This window comes from Bufo bufo, chromosome 1 (genome assembly GCF_905171765.1).
Source record: "Bufo bufo chromosome 1, aBufBuf1.1, whole genome shotgun sequence".
NCBI lineage: Eukaryota > Metazoa > Chordata > Amphibia > Anura > Bufonidae > Bufo > Bufo bufo.
In genome coordinates this window covers 101,407,416-101,431,470 of record NC_053389.1, presented here as the reverse complement: position 1 = coordinate 101,431,470, position 24,055 = coordinate 101,407,416, and the positions used below count along the sequence as shown (strand labels likewise).

The window sequence follows — 24,055 nt, the reverse complement described above, 5'->3', positions numbered from 1 at the left end:
ATCTAGCACCCGTGCCATAGGGTCGCCACCACTGGTTTAGAGGATATTACGTCATGCTGTCAGTATGCATCTGGGAATATTTTTTTTTGACCAAGTCCCACTGCTTGAATTTGTCAGGGTTATGCTACTATAACTTCATCATTTTGTGATGCATTTTTTACAAATTAAAATTAGATGCTGATAAATATATATTTTTTGACAATGTTTTTTTTTTTTTCCTTAAAGGCATTGTCCCACGAAAAAAAATATTCTACATTTCTCAAAACAATACCTGGACCTCAATAGTGTTGTAACGGCATGCATAATTGCTCTGCTCTTCTCAGAACTCCCACAGAAATGAATAGAGCATGCTGGGAAATGTAGTCTCACAACAGCTGGAGTGCCGGAGGTTGCTGACCCCTGCTTTACACGGCTGTCAGTGATGTCTATACTGGAGCTCATACTTTTGGACAGTCTTTCATCTGTAACTGTCCATGGTGCTGAAGGCCCAGGCTTCAGAGATCAGCAATGGCACACAACATGTAGCAGAGCTGAATTTATTTGCCAATTCTAGGCTTTATAATTAGTTATAGTTACCTGCAGTCCTATGTAAAATTGCCACAACTTATCGTCTTTACTGCAGTAGCTTTTTGGGCAGTTTTTATTATGTTTGAAAGGAGCCAGTTCCTTTAGACTACACTGAAAGAAAATGAAAAGATAACCTAGAAGAGATTTTCATGGAGGATAACAAAATGGCCAAAAATCACTTCCTTTTCCCCAATTCTTTGTTCTGCTGGGTCTCTTGTCAGCCCCTTGTGATGGGAAAATACTTGACACCTATGGAAGTTTCCTCCTGTGTGGTGTGGGTCTATGTTCTCACTGTGCTTTACTTTAGAAACCTGGTTGCAAAAAAAAAAATTATATTAAAGGGGTTAGGCCATGAGTGATAAAAACCAAACGCCATATAGTCCATGACAATCTCTTTCTAACAGAACCGGCCCTGGACCTCACATGGATCCAGAGATCTCCCCATTCATTGCTCCAATTGCTCTGCTAGAGTCTTTTCAAGCTGGCAGTCGAGGAGGCGTGTCCTTCGTGCTCTATCCCTGTCACTGCTCAGGAGGCGTGTCCTTCGTGCTCTATCCCTGTCACTGCCAGGAGGCGTGTCCTTCGTGCTCTATCCCTGTCACTGCTCAGGAGGCGTGTCCTTCATGCTCTATCCCTGTCACTGCTCAGGAGGCGTGTCCTTTGTGCTCTATCCCTGTCACTGCTCAGGAGGCGTGTCCTTCGTGCTCTATCCCTGTCACTGCCAGGAGGCGTGTCCTTTGTGCTCTATCCCTGTCACTGCTCAGGAGGCGTGTCCTTCGTGCTCTATCCCTGTCACTGCCAGGAGGCGTGTCCTTCGTGCTCTATCCCTGTCACTGCCAGGAGGCGTGTCCTTCGTGCTCTATCCCTGTCACTGCTCAGGAGGCGTGTCCTTCGTGCTCTATCCCTGTCACTGCCAGGAGGCGTGTCCTTTCGTGCTCTATCCCTGTCACTGCTCAGGAGGCGTGTCCTTTCGTGCTCTATCCCTGTCACTGCTCAGGAGGAGTGTCCTTTGTGCTCTATTCCTGTCACTGCTCAGGAGGCGTGTCCTTCGTGCTTTATCCCTGTCACTGCTCAGGAGGCGTGTCCTTTCGTGCTCTATCCCTGTCACTGCTCAGGAGGCGTGTCCTTTCGTGCTCTATCCCTGTCACTGCTCAGGAGGCGTGTCCTTCGTGCTCTATCCCTGTCACTGCTCAGGAGGCGTGTCATTTCTGCTGCAGCTCTCTCATTGGCAGTACTAGACAATAAATGAAAAACAAAATAAAAAACAGAGGTGCAGGCCCAGTGGCACCAGACTATTGCCCAAATGCGTAAAAAATGCAACAAGGTAGCACACTCAAATGTAAAATGGAAAAAATAGTTGTTCATACACCCATGCAGGATGCGATGTTTTGGCTCAATACTAGAGCCTTCCTCTAGTGTAAAAGTAGCTATGGCTGGTGGAAGTTAAAGGATAGGACTGAGGTGATTTGAATTTGTAAAAAAAAATTTAAACTTTTTTTTTATTTTTTTAATACTTTTTCCCATTTTTTTTTTTCCCCCCCTCTTCTTCCCCCTGGGTGACTATAACTGTCAATTAGATTGCCTATTGTGTTCCATGATGGCAAAATAGCCCTTATAGAACACTCCATTTACAATATACTATTACAGTGCTGCCACCTGCTGGCCTGTATCGGTATACACTAGCAATAGCTACCGAAGTCTGCTTGAGGCTTCCGGCTATTACTATGGCGTAACAGTTTCCCTGATCTCAGCCGTGGAACTCTTTTTAACAGGCGCGAGAGCATGTGGCTCCCGGTGCTGGACCCCTGATATGGCTGAGCATTGGTGCTCACCTTATTTGCATGAAAACAAGAAGTATTTCTCAGGACTGGAAGACTGGATTTTCACAAGAAAGATGTGGCTATGGTTCAGGGCACCTACCCTACATGGTGCATAGTTGCCAACTGTCCCAAATTTGGCAGGGTTTTCAGAGACCGTCCCGGCAAAATTGTACTTGTCCCAGGCTGAAAATGGGCAGAGCTAATGCAAACTACTTTTGGATTTGGAGCGTTCCCAGGCTGGTGCTTATATGCCCCAATTTTACCAACTCAAATCTTGGTAAGTGGGCATGGCGGTATGCTTCCTTTGAAACAGATTTTTAGAGGTGATAGAATCCCTTTAAGTTGGAATGACCCTTTTAATAAAATAATCTTTCCAGCTGCCTATATAAAGCTGCTGTAAGGCGGATTACTATGTACATCCATATTCCGCACCGCAGACTCTGTCACGTACGGGTCATATACCCCCCACAGTGAATCTGCACATCAGTAGGCTCCCTTTCTGGGCCAGAGTTGGTTAAAATTGTATAAGTGGCTGCTAATGATTACGCAGCCGGGTCTGGATCCCGTGTTTCCAAGGCAAATCCTCCAGATCATAAACATTTTTTGCATCTAATGCTAGAACACATGCTGGTTACAGAGAGCGCGAGCGGGAGACGGCACTGGTGTGAGGAGCCATTTATTAATCGGGACACACGAGATGTTCAACATGTGAATGATCCTGAATTTCATCACCCTAGAAGAAGTATATGAGGACTAATGGCGCTTCTGCTTGTGTCGCTATTGGCGTCATATTCTCCGTTTTTATTATCCGCAGGCATTTATTATACATGAAACATCCTATGTACATTGCAGTGTAGGAAGGGTTTTAGGAAATTGAAAAGCTCTAGATTTATATCTGATACTAACCAGACCATTATGTAATAGGCCTCTTTCACATGAGCGAGCTTTCCGTCCGGATGCGATGCATGTAGCGAACGCATAGCATCCGGACTGAATCCTGATCCATTCATTTCAATGGGGGTGTGCACATGAGCGTCGTCAATAACCGATCATCTTTGTGTTTAGGAAAAATCGCAGCATGTTCTATATTGTGCGTTTTTCACGAAGCTCTGGCTCCATAGAAGTGAATGGGGCTTGTGTGAAAAATGGAAGACATCCGGATACAATGTGTTTTTCACTGATGGTGGCTAGGAGATGTATTTTGTTATTCTTCATTGAAAAACGCATGCAATCCGGACAGAAAAAAACGTACACGCTTTACGCAATGGCAGAAAAAACTAATTGAACTTGAGCGCAAAACCATCAGTTTTTCCCTGAACACAATCCATATTGCTCATGTGAAAAGAGGCCAAAATGTCCACCATACTGTGGATGGTATCCCAAACGCCAGTAGGCAAGCAATGTCTTCATTGTATTAAACGGGGGTTCTGATACCCAGCGGGCCCCATAAAGCCACTGAGTTTTGATATGTAATAGAGACATATCAAATGTTTTGAGCTATACAGATCTGAGTGCTGAGACCCCCACCGATCGCTAGAACGCGAAGAGGTGCTCACATATCGCGCTCTCTCCTGTCTGCAAGAGACGGACTCATTTAGAAGTCTGTGGGCCCGTCTCGTTTCTGTCCCCTGCAGTAGGAGAGAGAGGGTGATATGTGTGCGCTTCTCTCTCCTCGTTTAAGTAATCAGTGAGAGTCTCAGCACTCGGACCCCCATCTATCAAAACCTTTGTCTGACACATCAAAAATTTTAGGAAAACTCTGTGACCCTTTCATTACTCATATCCTTTCTGCAGAAGAAAGTTTCTAATATACTTATTGTCTCGTAGATGCATGGATTGGCCGCTCAGGAACTTGTTCACATGCCGCTTCTTTTCTGAATATCCTGCTCCTGCCAATGACAAGTCCTTAAGAAGGTTTCCAGTCTGTTTGATAGATGTGGATGTCACTACCACTGAGGACAAGGCCAGAACTATTCCTCTCCCTGGTTCATGCGCAAACTCCTGAATCCACCACAACTGCGCATGTGCAGGGGAAAATAGTTCTGGCTCCATCAACAGCACCTCCCTCATCTTGGACTGAGGAAGTGACGTCACCGTCCATCAACCAGACTGGAAACTCCGTAAAGCTTGTCACATTGATGGATGCAGGATTTTCAAAAGAGTGGCCTCGTGTGACCGGCTTCCCAAAAGCCCTATCCACACAGCTTGTACGATAAGTATATTACAAACTTTCTTCTACAGGCAAAGTATAAGTTAAAATAGGTTTCCAGGCTGCCTTTAAAACTTTCTTGATGCAGCTCTGCTTATTGGAGCGAACAGGACTGATATGTACTACCAAATAGAACATCATGGATGTGTGTGTTGATGCCCCAGTTACATTTTGTACTTCCCAGTGGAAGTAAATAAATTTTTTCACTGTAATATAATTGCAGTTGCCTGCAAGTGTGTGTCAAGCCTACAGCGTGTACTGTGCCCACTACTGCCAGTGCCCAGTGCCACCACTCATATCTGGTGTCACAGTAGCTTGCACGCATAGTACAACTAATTGGAAAAAAAAATGACAGGCAGAGGCAGGCCACCCCGCAGGGGCCGTCGTGGTGCTGTGATTTCCTTTGGCCCTAGAATAATGCCCAGTGTTCAGAGGCCACGTACCCTGAACTCGAAAAGTTCTGATGACATAGTTGACTGGCTTACACAGGACACCCAATCTTCTACCGCTTCCGCTTGGAACCTTGACGCACCATCCTCCTCCAGCTCAGCTTCGGGCACCTCTCAAGTTACCACTCGCCCGCCTGCCGCCACCACCACCAACACTAGCACCACAGCCACTTCACTTGATCTGTCAGAGGAGTTATTTACACATCAGTTGGAAGAAATGAGTGATGCGCAACCATTATTGCCAGAGGATGTAGATAACAGGGATATGTCTGTCAGGCAGCATTACACACATGGACGTACGGTGTGATGATGATGATGTTGTACCCGCTGCTGCTTCCTTTGCTGAGTTGTCAGATACAAGTGAAGCGGTTGATGATGACGATGTGTCCGTGGATGTCACGTGGGTGCCCGCTCGAAGAGAAGAAGAACAGGGGGAAAGTTCAGATGGGGAGACAGAGAGGAGGAGGAGGAGACGAGTTGGAAGCAGGGGGAGGTCGTCGCAAGGAGCTAGTGGCACAGACAGCATGTATCGGCACCCGGGGTCAGCCAGACAGCATGCCAATCAACTAATGCTGTTGCCACCACCAGAATGCCGTCATTGCAAAGCTCAGCAGTGTGGCATTTTTTTGGTGTGTCTGCCTCTGATAACAACGATGCCATTTGCAACCTGTGCCAAAATAAACTGAGTCATGGGAAGTCCAACACCCACCTAGGTACAACTGCTTTGCGAAGGCACATGATCTCAAATCACAAACGCCTATGGGATCAACACATGATGAGTACAAGCAGCATACAAACTCAAAGCCGCCATCCTCCTCCTGGTCCAGCATCTTCAGCCACGTCAATCACTACTGTCCTCCTTGCCCCCTCTCAACCATCCGCCACTCCGCCTCTCACCTTCAGCAGTTCCTGCTCATCTGCCCACAGTCGGGTGTCTGTCAAGGAAATGTTTGAGCGTAAGAAGCCAATGTCACAGAGTCACCCCCTTGCCCGGCGTCTGACAGCTGGCTTGTCAGAACTCTTAGCCCGCCAGCTTTTACCATACAAGCTGATGGAGTCTGAGGCCTTAAAAAAAATTTGTAGCTATTGGGACACCGCAGTGGAAGCTACCCGGCCGAAATTTATTTTCACAAAAGGCAATCCCCAACCTGTACTCTATTGTGGAAAAGGGAGTCATGGTATGTCTGGCACACAGTGTTGGGGCAAGGGTCCATCTGACCACTGATACCTGGTCTGCAAAGCACGGTCAGGGCAGGTATATCACCTACACAGCGCATTGGGTAAACCTGCTGACGGGTGCCAAGCATGGAATGCGTGGCTCTGCAAAAGAGTTGGTGACACCACCACGACTTGCAGGCAGGCCTGCTGCCACCTCCTCTACTCCTCCTACTCTATCCTCTTCGCTAACCTCCTCGGCTGAGTCCTCTTCTGCTGCTGCGTCTTGCTCCACATCAACTGCACCCCCCAGCTCCCCAGGGGCTATTCCACATCCCGGATAAGACAGTGTCACGCCATCTTGGGGTTGACTTGCCTGAAAGCAGAGAGTCACATCGGACCAGCACTCCTGTCCGCCCTCAACTGGAGATCGGCAAAGTGGTGTGTGACAACGGAAGCAATTTGTTGGCGGCATTGAATTTGGGCAGGATGGCACATGTGTTGAATCTGATCGTACAACGCTTGTGCATAAGTACCCAGGCTTACAGGACGTCCTGAAGCAGGCCAGGAAGGTGTGTGGCCATTTCAGGCGTTCCTACACGGCCATGGCGCACTTTTCAGATATTCAGCGGCGAAACAACATGCCAGTGAGGCGCTTGATTAGCGACAGCCCGACACGTTGGAATTCAACACTCCTAATGTTCGACCGCCTGCTTTAACAAGAAAAAGCCGTCAACGAGTATTTGTATGACCGGGGTGCTAGGACAGCCTCTGCGGAGCTGGGTATTTTTTTGCCACGTTACTGGATGCTCATGCGCAATGCCTGTAGGCTCATGCGTCCTTTTGATGAGGTGACAAACCTAGTCAGTCGCACCAAAGGCACCATCAGCAACATCATCCCATTTGTTTTCTTCCTGGAGCGTGCCCTGCGAAGAGTGCTGGATCAGGCCGTAGATGAGCGTGAAGAGGAAGAGTTGTGGTCACCATCACCACCAGAAACAGCCTTATCAGCATCGCTTGCTGGACCTGCGGCAACGCTGGAAGAGGAGTCAGAGGAGGAATGTGGCTTTGAGGAGGAGGAAGACCAACCACAGCAGGCATCCCAGGGTGCTCGTTGTCACCTATCTGGTACCTGTGGTGTTGTACGTGGCTGGGGGGAAGAACAGACCTTCAATGACATCAGTGAGAATGAGGAATGGGACATGAGTAGCTCGGCATCCAACCTTGTGCAAATGGGGTCTTTCATGCTGTCATGCCTGTTGAGGGACCCTCATATAAAAAGGCTGAAGGAGAACGACCTGTACTGGGTGGCCACGCTACTAGACCCCCGGTATAAGCAGAAAGTACCTGAAATGTTACCGAATTACCGCAAGTCGGAAAGGATGCAGCAGTTCCAAAACAAGTTAAAAAGTATGCTTTACACAGCGTATAAGGGGGATGTCACAGCACAACGGGAATCTAACAGGGGAAGAGGTGAAAGTAATCCTACTCCTACCACGACCACGCCGGCAAGGACAGGACGCTTTACAGATGTGTTGTTGATGGAGGACATGCGGAGCTTTTTAAGTCCTACGCATCGCCACAGCCCTCCGGGGTCCACCCTCAGAGAACGACTCGACCGACAGGTAGCAGACTACCTCGCCTTAACTGCAGATATCGACACTCTGAGGAGCGATGAACCCCTTGACTACTGGGTGTGCAGGCTTGACCTGTGGCCTGAGCTATCCCAATTTGCGATAGAACTTCTGGCCTGCCCCGCTTCAAGTGTCCTGTCAGAAAGGACCTTCAGAGCAGTAGGAGGTATTGTCACTGAGAAGAGAAGTCGCCTAGGTCAAAAAAATCTAGATTACCTCACCTTTATTAAGATGAATGAGGCATGGATCCCGAAGGGACTGACAGTGGGCGATACATTTGACTAATAAAGGCCTGGTGATGAGATGAGATGCCTTGGGCTATAAAATGGTCCACACGCTGCTGTATTTAATCTCTGCATGCCGGATGACTTGCGTGACTTCTCCGCCACCAACTAGGGTTCAAGCCGCAATGTTTTAGTGCACTTTCTGCCTGGAAAACATCAATTTTTCCGGCCGCTGCTACAGCGGCTGCAACAATACCAAGTTTTTCAGGCATGTGTACATGCCTAATTTTTCTGGCCTCTGGTGCTGCACTGTGGCTGCAAAAACAAAACAAAAAAAAAGGCACATACATGTGTCAATTCCCCTTCGTGATCGTTACCTTGTTGTGGTGGAGGGGCTTGCGTATCACAATGAAGCGACCACCTCTATGAGTGTGTTGGCAATGGCAATGTTGGCACACCCCAGATGAGATAAGGTCGTTGCTTCATTGTGAACAGACCAAAAGCGATCGGCTGGATAATTTTGCATAGAAAAAACATTAATTTTCTTTGTGATCATCTAAGGTGATCATTAAAGCCTACTAGGCCAACAATGGGCCCACACTGCAGAATCATTGTTTTCTGGGTGACTTAACTGTCACTGAACTACCTCAGCACGACCATAGGCTTTGAAAAACCGCCATCGCCTGCAATCTCCCAAACGTGCGCATGAGCACAGTCATCACTACACCAAGATTGCGGTTGTCTAAACTCTATTCCATACACCGGCCCCTGATAGGGGACATAACAGGGATTAAACTGATAGGAATAGTACTACTTAACATACCACTCATATTGGGATTGCACAGTACATTGCAATGCGTACGCGCAGCGCCCCAAATTGGAAGTAAGAGGACCAACCAAGCATCTTTTTCCATCTGCCGGTTCCTAAAATCTATTCCATACACGTCCCCTGATAGGGGACAAAACAGAGATTAAACTGGTAAGAACAGATTTTTTTTATTTAAAAAAAAGAGGACAGCCTCTGCGGAGCTGGATATTTTTTGGCCGCGTTACTGAACGCTCATGAACAATGGCTGTAGGCTCATGCGTCCTTTTGCGGAGGTGGCAAACCTGGTCAGTCAAACCCAAGGCAACATCATCGACCTCATCCCATATGCGTTTTTTCTGGAGCGTGCCCTGCGAAGAGTGCTGAATCAGGCAGTAGATGAGTATGAAGAGGAAGAGTTGTGGTCACCATCACCACCAGAAGCAGCCTTGTCGTCGTCGATTGCTGGACCTGCGGCAACGCAGAGAGAAGAGTCTAAAGAAGAGGAGTCAGAGGAGGAAGGTGGCTTTGAGGAGGTGGAAGACCAAACACAGCAGGCATCCCAGGGGGCTTGTTGTCACCTTTCGGGGACCCTTGGTGTTGTACGTGGCTGGGTGGAGGAAGAGACCTTCAATGACGTCAGTGAGGACAAGGAACGGGACATGGCTAGCTTGGTATCCAACCTTGTGCAAATGGGGAGTTTGCGGTTGTGCAAATGGACTGTTTGCGGTTGTTTGCGGTGCGTTAAACGGGGAGTTTGGTCTGTCACTGTGAAGCGGGCGTAACCCTTACACTACCTGATCGATACAACATCATACCTGATGTTTTAAAGCACGTTATTCCAAACAATTTAGGAATGTTAGGTCATTTATGCCCTTTATGGATTAAAACCCGACTCTGCGTCAACTACGTAATTTTCCATGGGAGTTTTGCCATGGATCTCCCTCCGGCATGCCACAGTCCAGGTGTTAGTCTTGAAACAACTTTTCCATCACTATTGTGGCCAGAAAGAGTCCCTGTGGGTTTTAAAATTCGCCTGCCTATTGAAGTCTATAGCGGTTTGCCCGTTCGCGAACATTTGCGGAAATTCGCGTTCGCCGTTCGCAAACGGAAAATTTTATGTTCGCGACATCTCTAACTGACATCACGCTGGACTCCAAATCAGCTCATTAGCATGTGGCATGCGGCATCTTTGTGTGTATATTATGAGGTAACCATCTGTCACACCAGTAAGTGAATACATCTAAGGTACTTTTTAGTAGTTAATGATTTGTATATAATTAGTTAGATTATAATCAAATATCCACAGCACAGGTTCCCTTTTAAGTTGTTTATTTTTTTTCCTCATATAGTGGACCCTATAGAGATGAATGTTGTGAGATGATTGCGTTTTTTTACACCCTTGGCTTTTTCATCAGTTTGCAATTTTAGGCGTAAGAAAAATAAGCTGCAATAAAAATGTGAACTGCGCCTTAGGATTATCTTGTAATGCCTTGAGGAGAACTTTAAAGCCCTGCTCACACCATGCATTCTGAAGCAGTGTTTGTGTAGAACTGTTTTTCTTTACACGGAACTGCGAATAGATCCAAAACTTATGGGGGAAGAGAACGATATACATAAAATTTATATTCAAGAAATAGCAATCTTTACAGGAAATTTGTCACCTTGTAGGCAGCATGTTATAGAGCAGGAAGAGCTGAGCAGGTGGATGTATAGTATTATGGGAAAAATTCTGCATAGCTTTTTATTCACATAAATCCCTGTTCTTTCTATGTGGGTGGTACTACTCAGCAATTGATTTCTATCTCTCTATGCACAATGATGATGGAATTAGGATCGCCCACTGGACACCTCAGCATAAAAAGAGCATTTTATTTTTTTACATCTGTCTAGAGTACCTTAAACACTGCATGTCATTGTCCCATATACCTGTTCTTCATGTCATCACTTTCCTTCCCCTGTTCTCAGCATCACTGCACCCTGGCAGGATGTTTACATGCAGAACTTCCTGTTTTCCTCAGCTTCCTGCAGTTTTTTTTAATCAAACCCAGTATGCTTTGCTCTGTATTGTGGAGGGGAGTCATGGAGGGTGTGGCTAATGCAGAGGGAACATTGTGGCAGGTGGAGCAAGCCCTGTGAAACAATATAGAACAAAGCATGCTGAGTTTGGCTATTCTGGCAGCTGGACTTTAGGACTATTCTGGTATCTCTGGAGTGGGGTGCCTTTGGCTGCTGACCCCCTCGTGACACTCTAACTAAATCTGCAAAGAGTCATGGTGCTCTATGAGCTGCTTCCCTCCGGAGAGACTCCTGCTGCAGGAGGGGGCCTCCCCTCGCTGCTACATCTTGGCACGTCTGCATCTGATGCTGTCCTGGCTTAGACCGACTAGACATTTCCTGCTGCCCCTCCCTTGGTAGGAGATGGAACTAGCCCACTTCTGCCCAAAAGGGGGAGAATAGAATCGTAAGTTCCATTCTATCTAGAGGTCTTGCTGCCATATTTCTGCTGCCACCTGCTTGTGAACCAGGCACATGTACATGTACGAAAAATGTTTCATAAAAACATTAGGAATGCTAGGAGGACCTGGAACAAATACATAGATTACATTTTTGGTAGCAATAAAAGACAGTAACAGGGTGAAGAAATGGTAATACCACTCTGGGGTATTACAATTCCTCCTTGCATAGTTTTCTTCCCCCCCCCCCCCCCCCCCCCGAATTTACCTCATTAGCAGTTTTCTCTTCTCCCCCATGCTTGAATCCTACCTCCTTGTTTGCCATGTGTCTGTTGTCCTATCATGCCTTAGGACAAGGAGATGTGTCCTGACATCAGCAGATCATGTGACACTAGCCACGATCCTTGTTCTTACCAATGACTTTTCCTATGTTACCAAGTTCCAATGCAGGACGTAACCAACAGCAACTGAATATCAAAACTGATTTACCATGGGATGGAATGGTAGCTAATAACTTTAGAAGAAGGCAGTTTTGATGGATCATGGCATTTGGGAAAAATTCTATAACGGCCATACCATTTGGGCAGGATACATTTAGATTAGTGGCGCAGCCCCTTTATTAGTAATGGGGTTTCTTTAAGAAAAGATAAAATAATTTATGATTTTTCCCATTTTTGCATACATTTTGGCCCAACTCCCTTGTGCCGTCATCTATAATATGTTTCTATGCCTCATTTCACAAAGAGCCTTGTACTTTCCTCCAGAAATTGGGTGCATCTAATTATAGTAAACACCTATTAGTGAATGCGCACGAGCCTGCTTATTGTCCAAGACTGTATCCATATCATTACTGAGCCCTGGCACCGCTCCTGCCAGTAACGCTCCCATTATTGCTGGAGCTTTGCTGGTAATTTGGCTTTGGCGTACATGAATTGGCACCTAAATGAAAACCTGGCAGCTAGCATATTCTCACAGACATTATTATTAGACGGTTTCGCAAAATGCTACTTTATATTCGTGTGTTGTTCTGCCAAAGTAGTGTCAAAAACGTGAAGGCCAGAAAACAACATCTAATATTTAGCGGTCTCTGATGCATGAGCATACGATTGAGAACCAACATGAAATAGGTAGTCACTTGCTACTATTTGCATGCTACAGTCTATGGACTTGTGTATAGTCTACAGAAGCCTGTAGGATCTACCCTACGCAGGGGCGTAGCTAAAGACTCATGGGCCCTGGTGCAAGAGTTCAGCTTAGGCCCCCCTTCCCTCAGTGCTCTGTGGGCAGGGGAGCACATAGCCTTCGTGCTGCCTGAGGAAAAAATTGAAACGGTACACCCCCTAGCTAAATTCTCAACCTAACCCCTTCCCTCCAGCCAGAGATGTGACGATCAAGGACTTTCTATAATACCGGTGTCGTCTTATGTGACACAAGGGTCTTTGGGTCCCCTCAGGCTCCTGGGCCCGCTAGCGACTAACGACCTCTGCACCCCCTATAGCTACGCCCCTGACCCTACGCCTGTCACCTCTCCTGACATGTCTGTTCTAGTACCTACTTTCATGCCCCATGTAATAACCGTTTCGGAGCATCTGTTCTTATGTCTCTGTGTAGTCATGTTCCGCTCTTATTCCTACTAGAAGCTTATGAAACAATGGCCAGCAGTCTCCAATAGAAGTCCAGCTAGGTGTTACCAGTTGGGGGTGGGTCCCTGTACGGTCTGGCAACTGGCAGCACTGATTGGATAATGTCAGACTGTGCAGGGACACGCCCCTCAACTGGTAACAGCCAAGTGGATCTTTATTGAAGACCGCTGGCAATTTTTTCATAAACTTCTAGTAGGAACAATAGAGGAATGACATAACAGAGTTATGTGCAAAGATGTTCCAGAATTGTTACATGGGGAATGCTAGTATTACTAACACAGACATGTCAGGAGAGGTGTTAAGGATGTCTCCCTTCGTACATCATTAATCTTAGGCTACTTTCACATTAGCGTTTTTTTGCGGATCTGTAAAAACGCTTCCGTTACCATAATACAACCGCATGCATCATGAATGGATCCGGTTGTATTATGTCTTCTATAGCCATGACGAATCCGTCATGAACACCATTGAAAGTCAATAAGGAACGGATCCGTTTTCTATTACGTCAGAGAAAACTGATCCGCCCCCATTGACTTACTGTACATTGTGTGTCAGGACGGATCCGTCTTGCTCCGCACCACATCGCATACAGAAAAACGCTGCAGGCAGAGTTATTCTGTCCATTATGGGGATGCAACCAAATAGAACTAAATGCGTTTTGGTGCATTCTGTTTAGTTCAGTTCAGTTTTGTCCCCATTGACAATGAATGGGGACAAAACTGAAGCGTTTTCTAACGCTATTAAGATCCTACTTGGATACCGTTGGACCCCAGGCTTTGGCTTCGAAGCAATACATAGGGGGAATGATTGAGGGATTTGAAGAAATAACTTGAGTCCAGACCATGAGATGAAGTTAAATGCCAGCTTTACTTGGGTAAACGTTTCTCCAAACAGTTTCAGGCTTTGTCTTTCTCCCAGCAGGCTTTAGCATTAAACTGGCAGGCAAACTCAACTCTGCTATATTTTTCTCTCACTCTGCTGCACTGACAGGCTGGCTGTATAACTCATCTTCTTCTGTAGGCTGCACTTCTTCTCTGTAGTCCTGAGCATTAGGCTTTGGCCTCCATGGCCAGCAGAGCTTAAGGTGCTCTGCCTTCCCCTAGCTGGGGGTACACTAGACCTAACTCTAACTGGTCCACACCCTTCCTGAAGTAAGTAGGACAAGCCCACTTCTCTCCAGAGGGGGGGAGTTAGAAAGGAATGGAAAGTTCCATTCTATCTAAGTACAGCTCTGCCGTGTTTGCTGCCACCTGCTGGTGAACCAGGCATATTACATGAAATAAGCAGTTGCATAACAATAATAGGAATGCACATGGTGGAGGACCTGGACAAAATACATAGATGGCATTGGTGTTAGCCCATAAAGACAGTAGCAAGGAGCAGTAGTGGTAACACCACTCTGGGGTGTTACAGAAGTCAATAGAGTCAACTCCTGTCCATTGTGTCTATTGCCCATGTAGCAGATCTCAAAAGACAGGAAGCTGATCTCAAAAGACTCGGACATATCCCCTTCTTCCCCCACTCAGCCCCTCTGACGTGAGCATCAGAGCAGAAATGCTCCGATGCTCTCCTTTGCCCTGCACTGAATCACGCAGGACAAATACTTTTTGGGGAGATCTGGTGATGTAACAGGCTCTCCATGGGTGGAGGTTTCCGCCTAGCAGTAGGCCCGATGACATCACTGTAAAACGTCTACGGCAGCAGTAAAGCCCGCACATCAGTGCCGGTGACGTTACTGGCAATACAACACCTCCGCCTAGCAGTGCAAAAATGTAAACAGTGATTCAGCGCAGCGCAAGGGAGAGCATCGGAGCATGAAATATTCCTTTGCTCATATCAGGGGGGGGGCCTGCCAGGGCGAAAAATATATTTTAGGCCTAGTAGTCAATGTAAAAATTTCTGAATTCTAAACTTTTTTTTTTTATATGACATAGAAAAATTTAAAAACTCCCTAAAAATTCTAAAAATAATGTTTAACATAAAAATGTGATTTAAACAATTGGTAATTTTTGATGACACATTCCCTTTAATGATGGCAGCATCAGTATAGCTGCTCTTAATAATGGATTGTTGTAAGACTCAATTGTAAGCCACTTTATGTTCACCAGTGTAGTTACTGGTTGCATCTTGGCTAATTCTGTCCAGTTTTGGGCTGTGTCTGTAGCAGCAGAACAGATGTTTTCTGGTCTGTTTACAATCTTCATTTATCTTAAATTTCCTAGGAAGCGGATACTGATGATAACCAAGGAACACTTGGCTTTGATGAGTTCTGTGCATTCTACAAGATGATGTCGACAAGGAGGGATCTCTACCTACTGATGCTCACGTACAGCAATCACAAGGACCACTTAGATCCAGATGACCTGAAGAGATTCCTAGAAGCGGAACAGAAGGTAAGTCATTTCATATTTCTTTGTCAGTAATATTCATAAAAGAACATGACTGCAATATCACAAGGCTTTAGTTTTCTCCCACCCCAAATGATTAAACTGGATAACCAGGGGATGCCCTCTCTTTCTGGATTGCTCAAGCTGTCAGACTTGTCTGTGTTGCTATGGTAACAGACAACAAGACCCTGTGTAGTCAGATCCTGTAGTCCTTCACCTTTCTGTCTCCTACTCTTTTTTTACTAATATTAATTCTCATGAAGTTTGAGGTTTGAGTTGAGGACAGAGTATGGAAGAGTATGATCACAGAATGGTACTACCGATGTTAGAGATTTAAATATAATTATTTTTTTTATGTTCCATTAAAGCAATAAAAATGAAATACCCTCTCGTCAGTCAAAAATAAATTATTAATATTATAATTATCCCATAAAAGCCAATACCAGGTCTGGTCAGAGGTAAATGGGTTTATCTGCTTGAAAGAAATTAAGCATTAATTTCTTACAGTTGATTTGTTTTTATAGACAAGTGACCCCAATCTCTGGCTCTCCAGCTGTTGCAAAATTACAACCCCCATCATTTGTAGTACCACAACTGCTCGTAAGACAAAGGTTTGGAAGCAGAACTGTACACAAGGGCATGTTGTGTAAAAAAAGAAAAAAAAAAAAAGGAAAAAAAGTGTGTATTTACTGTGTGTATATGTATGTATATATATATGTACTGTGTATATATATATGTGTGTGTATATATATATATATATATATAAACACACACACGCACAACTACCTACCTACATCCCGCTGAGGGATCAATTAATTTGAGTACCTGGTTTCTAATAGTATATGTCACAAAATAATCATTGTAACATCCTGAATAAGTCACCAAAATAAGCCAATAAAATATAAATTTTCACCCGTCAGCAGAGAATATTTCTGATAAATACATAAAAAATGAAATCTATTACATGGCCAGCGTGTTCCATCACCGAGGCGGTTACATTTTTGTGGAGAGCTGTAATTGCATTTTTCCTTTCTCTGTAAAAAGCGCTCCAGCCAACATTTTCCACAGTTTCATTTGATTGAAGTCGACGTTTCACTGTAGGATTTCAAGCATAGGAACAGAAATAGGAAACAAAATGATAAAAGTTTTGTTTCATCGTAGATGACAATGTGTGGTACTCCGCTGAGAAAACACGGGCTCCATGAACAACTTTTTTTCATTTAATAGAAACTTTTTACAAAAACTTTTTTTTTTGTGTAGAGTTCACTTCTGTTCTGGTCATAGCAAGGGCTAATTTCCTTATCAATAGTTCCCATCTTGAGAGATTAAAATAGACTTCTTCAGTCAACGATGTGCTGCCTGCCTCAAGAGACACTTCAGCTGATTTTTTTCCTCTGATGGCATCTCCTAGAAATAAACCTGAATGTTATTACTGATGCTCTAAATCAGACATTCCCAGTCTTTTGTATATTGCAAGCTACTTTTCAATAAGACATATGATAGTGTTGACCCTAAATCCTAAAGGGGTTATCCCATGAAATTTTGGTCCACCTTCTACTGCATTCAGTGGTGAACAGACATGATGAATAGCTTCATGGCTATCGGAGCCAGTGTAGGGATCTCGGAACAGGTGAAGCGGTCCAGAGACCTTTCATTCATCCCTTCTTCTAAATTCCTAGAAATATATACAGCAGCTATATATCTCCATAGAGTGGAGAAGGAAATTACATTACATGCTATAGTGCAATGTATTAGTGCAATTGATGGGGCTGTGTGTAAGGTACTATTTCCATGTACAGGAGAGTAAGGGGTTATTAAGAGCTAACAGCACTGCACTCCTGGTAAATGCAGATGCTTGACGTTCTCATGTGATGAGTTACATAGTTAATACTGTTGAAAAAAGACAAAAGTCAATCAAGTTCAACCAAAGGATAGGTGGGGATGCGAATCCCAGAAGGAAGTCCAACCATGGGGATTGAACAGTCCAGAATTGCAGAGGGGTGAGTAAAAAACACAAAGACTGAAAATTACACTGGACAGCAGTGTTTTTTGGATTGATGTAGTTAAAAAAAAGAAATGGTGAACACTACTCTAGATTTAGGTCATGTCATATAACCCCTTTATAAGTGAAAATATCCAGTATGCATTTAGTCAACTGTTACGTATCCCATCATAGTATTGTGTTCATGTGATATGGATCTGACCCCTGCATCAGGTTTTATTTTAATCATGACATCACTGGTGCCATTAGACATCATCTGCAGCTGTCAACAAACGTGATCCATGTACAGATGTGGCCTTCCTTACCTTTCCTCATAGCTCGAGGTATCCAAAGATGTGATGACTAGCCTTTTAGGAAAAAAAAAAACTTTCATGTCTGGATATCATGTGCCACAAGGAACGGGACACATCTGTATATCTGGCCCCCAAGCCATTGGTTCAGGAACAGCCCCTAAAGCAGAGGTGGATCACAGACACCTTCCTCCTACTTAGGGTGCATTCACATGACCATATTTATTTTACAGTCTGCAAAACATGGATCCGCAAAAAATACGGATGACATCTGTGTGACATCCGTGTTGCATCTGTTTTTTTTTTTTAAATGAATGGGTCCACATACAATCGGCAAAAATATGGATGGAGTGCGGACCAAAAATATGGTTGTGTAAATGGGGCCTAACAAAGCCTATTCTTGTCCTCAAAATGGACAAGCGTAGGACATGTTCTATCTTTTTTGCAGGACCGCGGAGCAGACATATGGATGCAGACAGCACCCTGAGTTCTGTCTGCATTTTTTGCAGCCCCATTGAAATGAATGGGTCCGCATAAAAGCCACAAAAAATGTGGAACAGATGTGGACCAAAAATACAGTGAATGTGGCCTTAGGGTGCATTTGCATGATCAAATGGATTCTGTAGCCCGCAAAATGCAGATCCACAAAAAATACAGATGACTTTCGTGTTGAATCCATATTTTCGTTTTTTTTTGAGGACCTATTGTGACAATGACTATTCTTGTCTGCAAAATGGACAAGAAAAGGACATGTTCTATCTTTTTTGTGAGGCTATAGAACAACATACAAATGTGGACAGTACACGGTGTGCTATCAGCATATTTTGCAGCCCCATTGAAATGAATGGGTCCGCATCCAGTCCGCATAAAATGTGGATCGGATAAAGACACAAAGAAAAAAACTGTTGTGTGCAGGAGGCCATAGCATCATCACAAATCTGGTCAAGAAAATAAGGGAGTACTAAAGTGTGTAGTATTTGTCCCTGCTTTGTTTTCTACTCACTAATACATGTCCATATTGGTCAAGATAGAAAAGTTCCTCTACTGGGAAAAAACATCTCTCTGGGTTTCAGGAGAAACCCCAAAAATTGAATTCCAACTGGAAAATCTGATGGTCATGGCTTACTAAATTTCTAGGTAGATGAAAATGATTCACAACACACACAGGGAGGGTTCATCCAAATATCACCAATTATTTTCCACTGGGCAACATTATCAAACCCCTAATGAAAATTTTGGAAGAGGTATGGGTGGCAGCCTGGCTTTCCACTGGCAATTACATCAGCTAGAAGTGAGCACCACCCTTCATATCGGTCTACCTTGGATGAACTTATCCAATAACTTGACTTCCTCCATATTTTTTATTGCCATTAATGCTGTGATGAGGTTTCTATGTTATTTACCAAGGCTAATAATGGAACAAAGGTGTTGGGGTTCATAACATTTTCCATCCCTCCTATGGTGGCAATCCAGAATCTGTCACGCCGTGGTGGAGACGACAAGGAAATCCAATTATTTCTTCAAAAGTGATTACTATAGTGGAACTACTTGTCGAGTAGTTAACTTGACTTCAGCACCACTTAGCATTACACGTGTGTCTGCTATAGTTGGCAAATGCTTCTTTTTAATCACAGCTGTGGTACAAAAAGCTTTTCAGACGACTTTATTTGAAATCTCTCTGTAGGGACGCTGCCTTTGTAAGGTTATTAAGTACACATAAAATTTTATCTTGGCTCAGTTTATTTTTGTGATGGTAGTAAAAAAAAATAAAAATCAAAGTATCAAGTACATGCAAACCATCTTTTGTTTCTTGTCAATTTTTATCATTAAACTTGCTTGATTAGGAATTAACAAAAATAATTAAAATGTAAATTTTTTTCGATGCATAGTCATTCAGTCAATAAAAGATGACAAAAATGTATTTTATAACCCATTACAATGCATTGTGTGGTAATACTATAATTTCCTCTTCAATTAAAACAGCCTATTAAGTTGCTTAAAGAGAGTCTGTCACTTTGCCCAAGCACTATTACGAGCAGTACTACATGACTTGTGCTGCTGGCACTGACTCAAGATCACTAATTAAGATGCTGATACTCACCCTAATTCACCCCACTGTCGCAAATCACCCGCAGAATACAATGAGAGGACTTCGGAGCTCAAGCACGGAAATCCTCTCCATTCCCAAAATAGTGCACTATATGCTAAAAAAAGACCCCACCATGTAATACTACTTTTCCTTTGTGGTGGCTACTGTATATGAAGCGGGCCCCTGAGGAGCCAGAGCAGAGGATGAGAGTGGGTAGTAGCTCTGAGGATGATGTGTCACGATGTAGTGCCAGTCCCCTCAGGCCAATCGCTCTTGGGATCAGTGCAGTAAAGTAGGGGCACCATGTGTTTCCTAGGGGGATCTCCCAGGCTGTGGGCTTCCTGCTTGATGGTGGTTCGGGGGTGCCTTTGATGTTAATGTCAATGTGGGTGCAAGGCAGGTCATACAATTATGCTAATGGTCAGCGTGTGGTGTTATAGGAGCCAGCAACCAGGCCAGGTTTAACAAACAAACCTTCTTCTTCTTTCCAGTGTGCAGAATGGTATTTGTAGTACATCCAATAATAATAATCTGTACACAGTGGAAGTTCTTTTCCAGATGAGAATGCATGGGTTAGGCAATGCTGGAAACTATGGCCCTCTTTACACACTCTCTTGCTAAAGTCTCTACCTCTAGAAACTCAGCCTGGTGACTAAATAATAGCAACATGTCTGCAATTTACATGGTGACAAGTCATTCCTGAAGTGTGTAGGGTGTCTAAACATGTTTCGCCTCCATGGCAGCAGGATCTGGAAAGCTTTATGAATGTTATCTTGCTGAGTGACTACTTGCTTGGTCATGCAGAGTTTATCTTGTCTTTCTCACTTTCTTCTAAGGAGCTGGCAGAGATACAAGTGGCTCCAGGGATTAGACCTGGAGACCTTAAGGAGAGGAGCACATAGTCTGCCCTCTACCTCCAACTCACTAGAATCCCCTAGAACTCTCAAGCTAGTGCATTGGGTTAGCCCACATCCTGAATTCCTTTAAATGCTGGAAACACAATGAAGACAAACTATGTTGGTACACGTTCAGTGTTGATTATGAATACACAGCCATTCACGGCCATCACAGTGCCGGTAGCCAGCACGCAACAGTGCGGCTGTTATGTTGTTTAAAGGCATTACTCTAGTTAAATCGCTCCTGATAACACGTGGTGCACCTGGGCCCCGTAGTAACGCTTTGAGCTTATGTAAACTGTAGACATAGCTCACTAGGCAGGGCAAGTTTCAGTGAGCCTCTGTATTTGCCTTGGCATTGGCTCACGAAGCAGGGCTATTTTTTTATATTCAGTGGATACTGTCCCTTTGGGGGCTTTATTCCACCTACAGACTTATGGTTCCGTTGACCCGCTACCTCATGTATATGAAGGAGTGGTTTACTGCTGTAGGCACCTGTCTGTATTAGTGCAGCCCTGACCGTGAATGTATATGCGGTGAGACTGCTGTGCCTCACATGTATGATTCATCAGCTGAGTGTACACGCTGTATACACAGGCAGTCTCGTTTAGCTTCTCACAAGACTAGTCGCTCCTCCTATCTAGTTTATAACATAGCATAGGAGCAGGATATTATACAAGCTACTAATCCTTGCCCTCTTGCCCTCTGCCGCTAATGAGCCTTTTTCTAGCCCCTGTTTTTGTAGTCCTGCATGTGCCATCATACACTGGCATCTTTTTCCAGGCTTCCTCACATGTAGATGGTCATTTACTTTCCCTCTCTACAGTGTGTATCGCTTGGTAGCCTGATTTTTTAACCCTTTTTTTTTATATATATACTTACCCCATTTTTAATCAAGTACTCTAATAAAATCTTTATTATTTTTTTTCCTTAGAAAGCTGGGCCAGGATTATTAACTCTGGCCATTTCTACATCCTGCAAAGACATTCGCGGAATGCATTACATTACATAAAGGGCATAACATGGCGTAATATGAAGTTACATTACCACCAAATGCAGATACCCCATGTACTGCACATGGAAATGCATTACTGGAAACTTCCCAAGCAAAGCTAGAAATTTGCCTAAGGTATAAAAACCCACAGCTGATTGCTGCTGCAGCAGCCGCCATCTAAAAGGAGGAATCAATATTAAAATCCGGGGAAACGCCTTTATTCGCAATAAAAAAATTAAAAAAAAATCCTTTTTTACTGATACTTTGATCATTTGATCGATGCACAGCGAGTTTCTCATACCCTTTTCAAAAACAGCTGGCATTACTAGGGAAATGTAGAATTACATGATGCCCATTTTTTGTTGGCACCTTACCATACTGGCATATATATATATATATACAGTGGCGGAAATAATTATTTGACCCCTCACTGATTTTGTAAGTTTGTCCAATGACAAAGAAATGAAAAGTCTCAGAACAGTATCATTTCAATGGTAGGTTTATTGTAACAGTGGCAGATAGCACATCAAAAGGAAAATCGAAAAAATAACTTTAAATAAAAGATAGCAACTGATTTGCATTTCATTGAGTGAAATAAGTATTTGAACCCCTACCAACCATTAAGAGTTCTGGCTCCCACAGAGTGGTTAGACACTTCTACTCAATTAGTTACCCTCATTAAGGACACCTGTCTTAACTAGTCACCTGTATAAAAGACACCTGTCCACAGAATCAATCAATCAAGCAGACTCCAAACTCTCCAACATGGGAAAGACCAAAGAGCTGTCCAAGGATGTCAGAGACAAAATTGTAGACCTGCACAAGGCTGGAATGGGCTACAAAACCATTAGCAAGAAGCTGGGAGAGAAGGTGACAACTGTTGGTGCGATTGTTCGAAAATGGAAGGAGCACAAAATGACCATCAATCGACCTCGCTCTGGGGCTCCACGCAAGATCTCACCTCGTGGGGTGTCAATGGTTCTGAGAAAGGTGAAAAAGCATCCTAGAACTACACGGGAGGAGTTAGTTAATGACCTCAAATTAGCAGGGACCACAGTCACCAAGAAAACCATTGGAAACACATTACACCGCAATGGATTAAAATCCTGCAGGGCTCGCAAGGTCCCCCTGCTCAGGAAGGCACATGTGCAGGCCCGTCTGAAGTTTGCCAATGAACACCTGAATGATTCAGAGAGTGACTGGGAGAAGGTGCTGTGGTCTGATGAGACCAAAATAGAGCTCTTTGGCATTAACTCAACTCGCTGTGTTTGGAGGAAGAAAAATGCTGCCTATGACCCCCAAAACACCGTCCCCACCGTCAAGCATGGGGGTGGAAACATTTTGCTTTGGGGGTGTTTTTCTGCTAAGGGCACAGGACAACTTATTCGCATAAACGGGAAAATGGACGGAGCCATGTATCGTGAAATCCTGAGCGACAACCTCCTTCCCTCTGTCAGGAAACTGAAAATGGGTCGTGGATGGGTGTTCCAGCACGACAATGACCCAAAACATACAGCAAAGGCAACAAAGGAGTGGCTCAAGAAGAAGCACATTAAGGTCATGGAGTGGCCTAGTCAGTCTCCGGACCTTAATCCAATCGAAAACCTATGGAGGGAGCTCAAGCTCAGAGTTGCACAGAGACAGCCTCGAAACCTTAGGGATTTAGAGATGATCTGCAAAGAGGAGGGGACCAACATTCCTCCTAAAATGTGCGCAAACTTGGTCATCAATTACAAGAAACGTTTGACCTCTGTGCTTGCAAACAAGGGTTTTTCCACCAAGTATTAAGTCTTTTTTTGTTAGAGGGTTCAAATACTTATTTCACTCAATGAAATGCAAATCAGTTGCTATCTTTTATTTAAAGTTATTTTTTCGATTTTCCTTTTGATGTGCTATCTGCCACTGTTACAATAAACCTACCATTGAAATGATACTGTTCTGAGACTTTTCATTTCTTTGTCATTGGACAAACTTACAAAATCAGTGAGGGGTCAAATAATTATTTCCGCCACTGTATATATATATATATATATATATATATATATATATATATATATATATATATATATATAATATCATAATGCGGAGCATAGGCAGAGGATGTCTTTGAGACAACCAGTATACCAAGAAGTTTGGTAATGCTAAGTAATTAAACTTGTGAAAGGACAAAATCAAACCAAATTGACATTCCTAATAGTTTCTTTCTGCAGAAAAACAAGCTTCTGTGAGGAGGGTTTGACAGGAGAGGTTGACATTCGGCAATGTAGTACAAGCATTGTTTGTTCTAATGCTGATAATTTCCTAAAATTGACTGGAAAGTTGTCAACCATCCATCATCGGGGAATTTTTTTCAAAGATGAGGAAAGAAATCGAGAAAGACGACGCTACATGATTGGGTGTGATATTTTGGAGATGGCTAGAGGGAGTGTTCTTTA

The 24,055-nt window shown here is 44.1% G+C and overlaps 1 protein-coding gene across 2 annotated transcripts in view; it reads left to right on the top strand.

Moving 5' to 3' along the window:
• Nucleotides 1-24,055, top strand: part of PLCH2 (phospholipase C eta 2) — a 741,045-nt gene that overhangs the window by 557,750 nt on the left and 159,240 nt on the right. For both annotated transcript variants that reach the window (XM_040427397.1, XM_040427403.1), the window contains exon 6: nt 15,185-15,355. In XM_040427397.1, the coding sequence (XP_040283331.1) occupies nt 15,185-15,355 (171 nt within the window). The remainder of the gene's footprint in view (nt 1-15,184; nt 15,356-24,055) is intronic.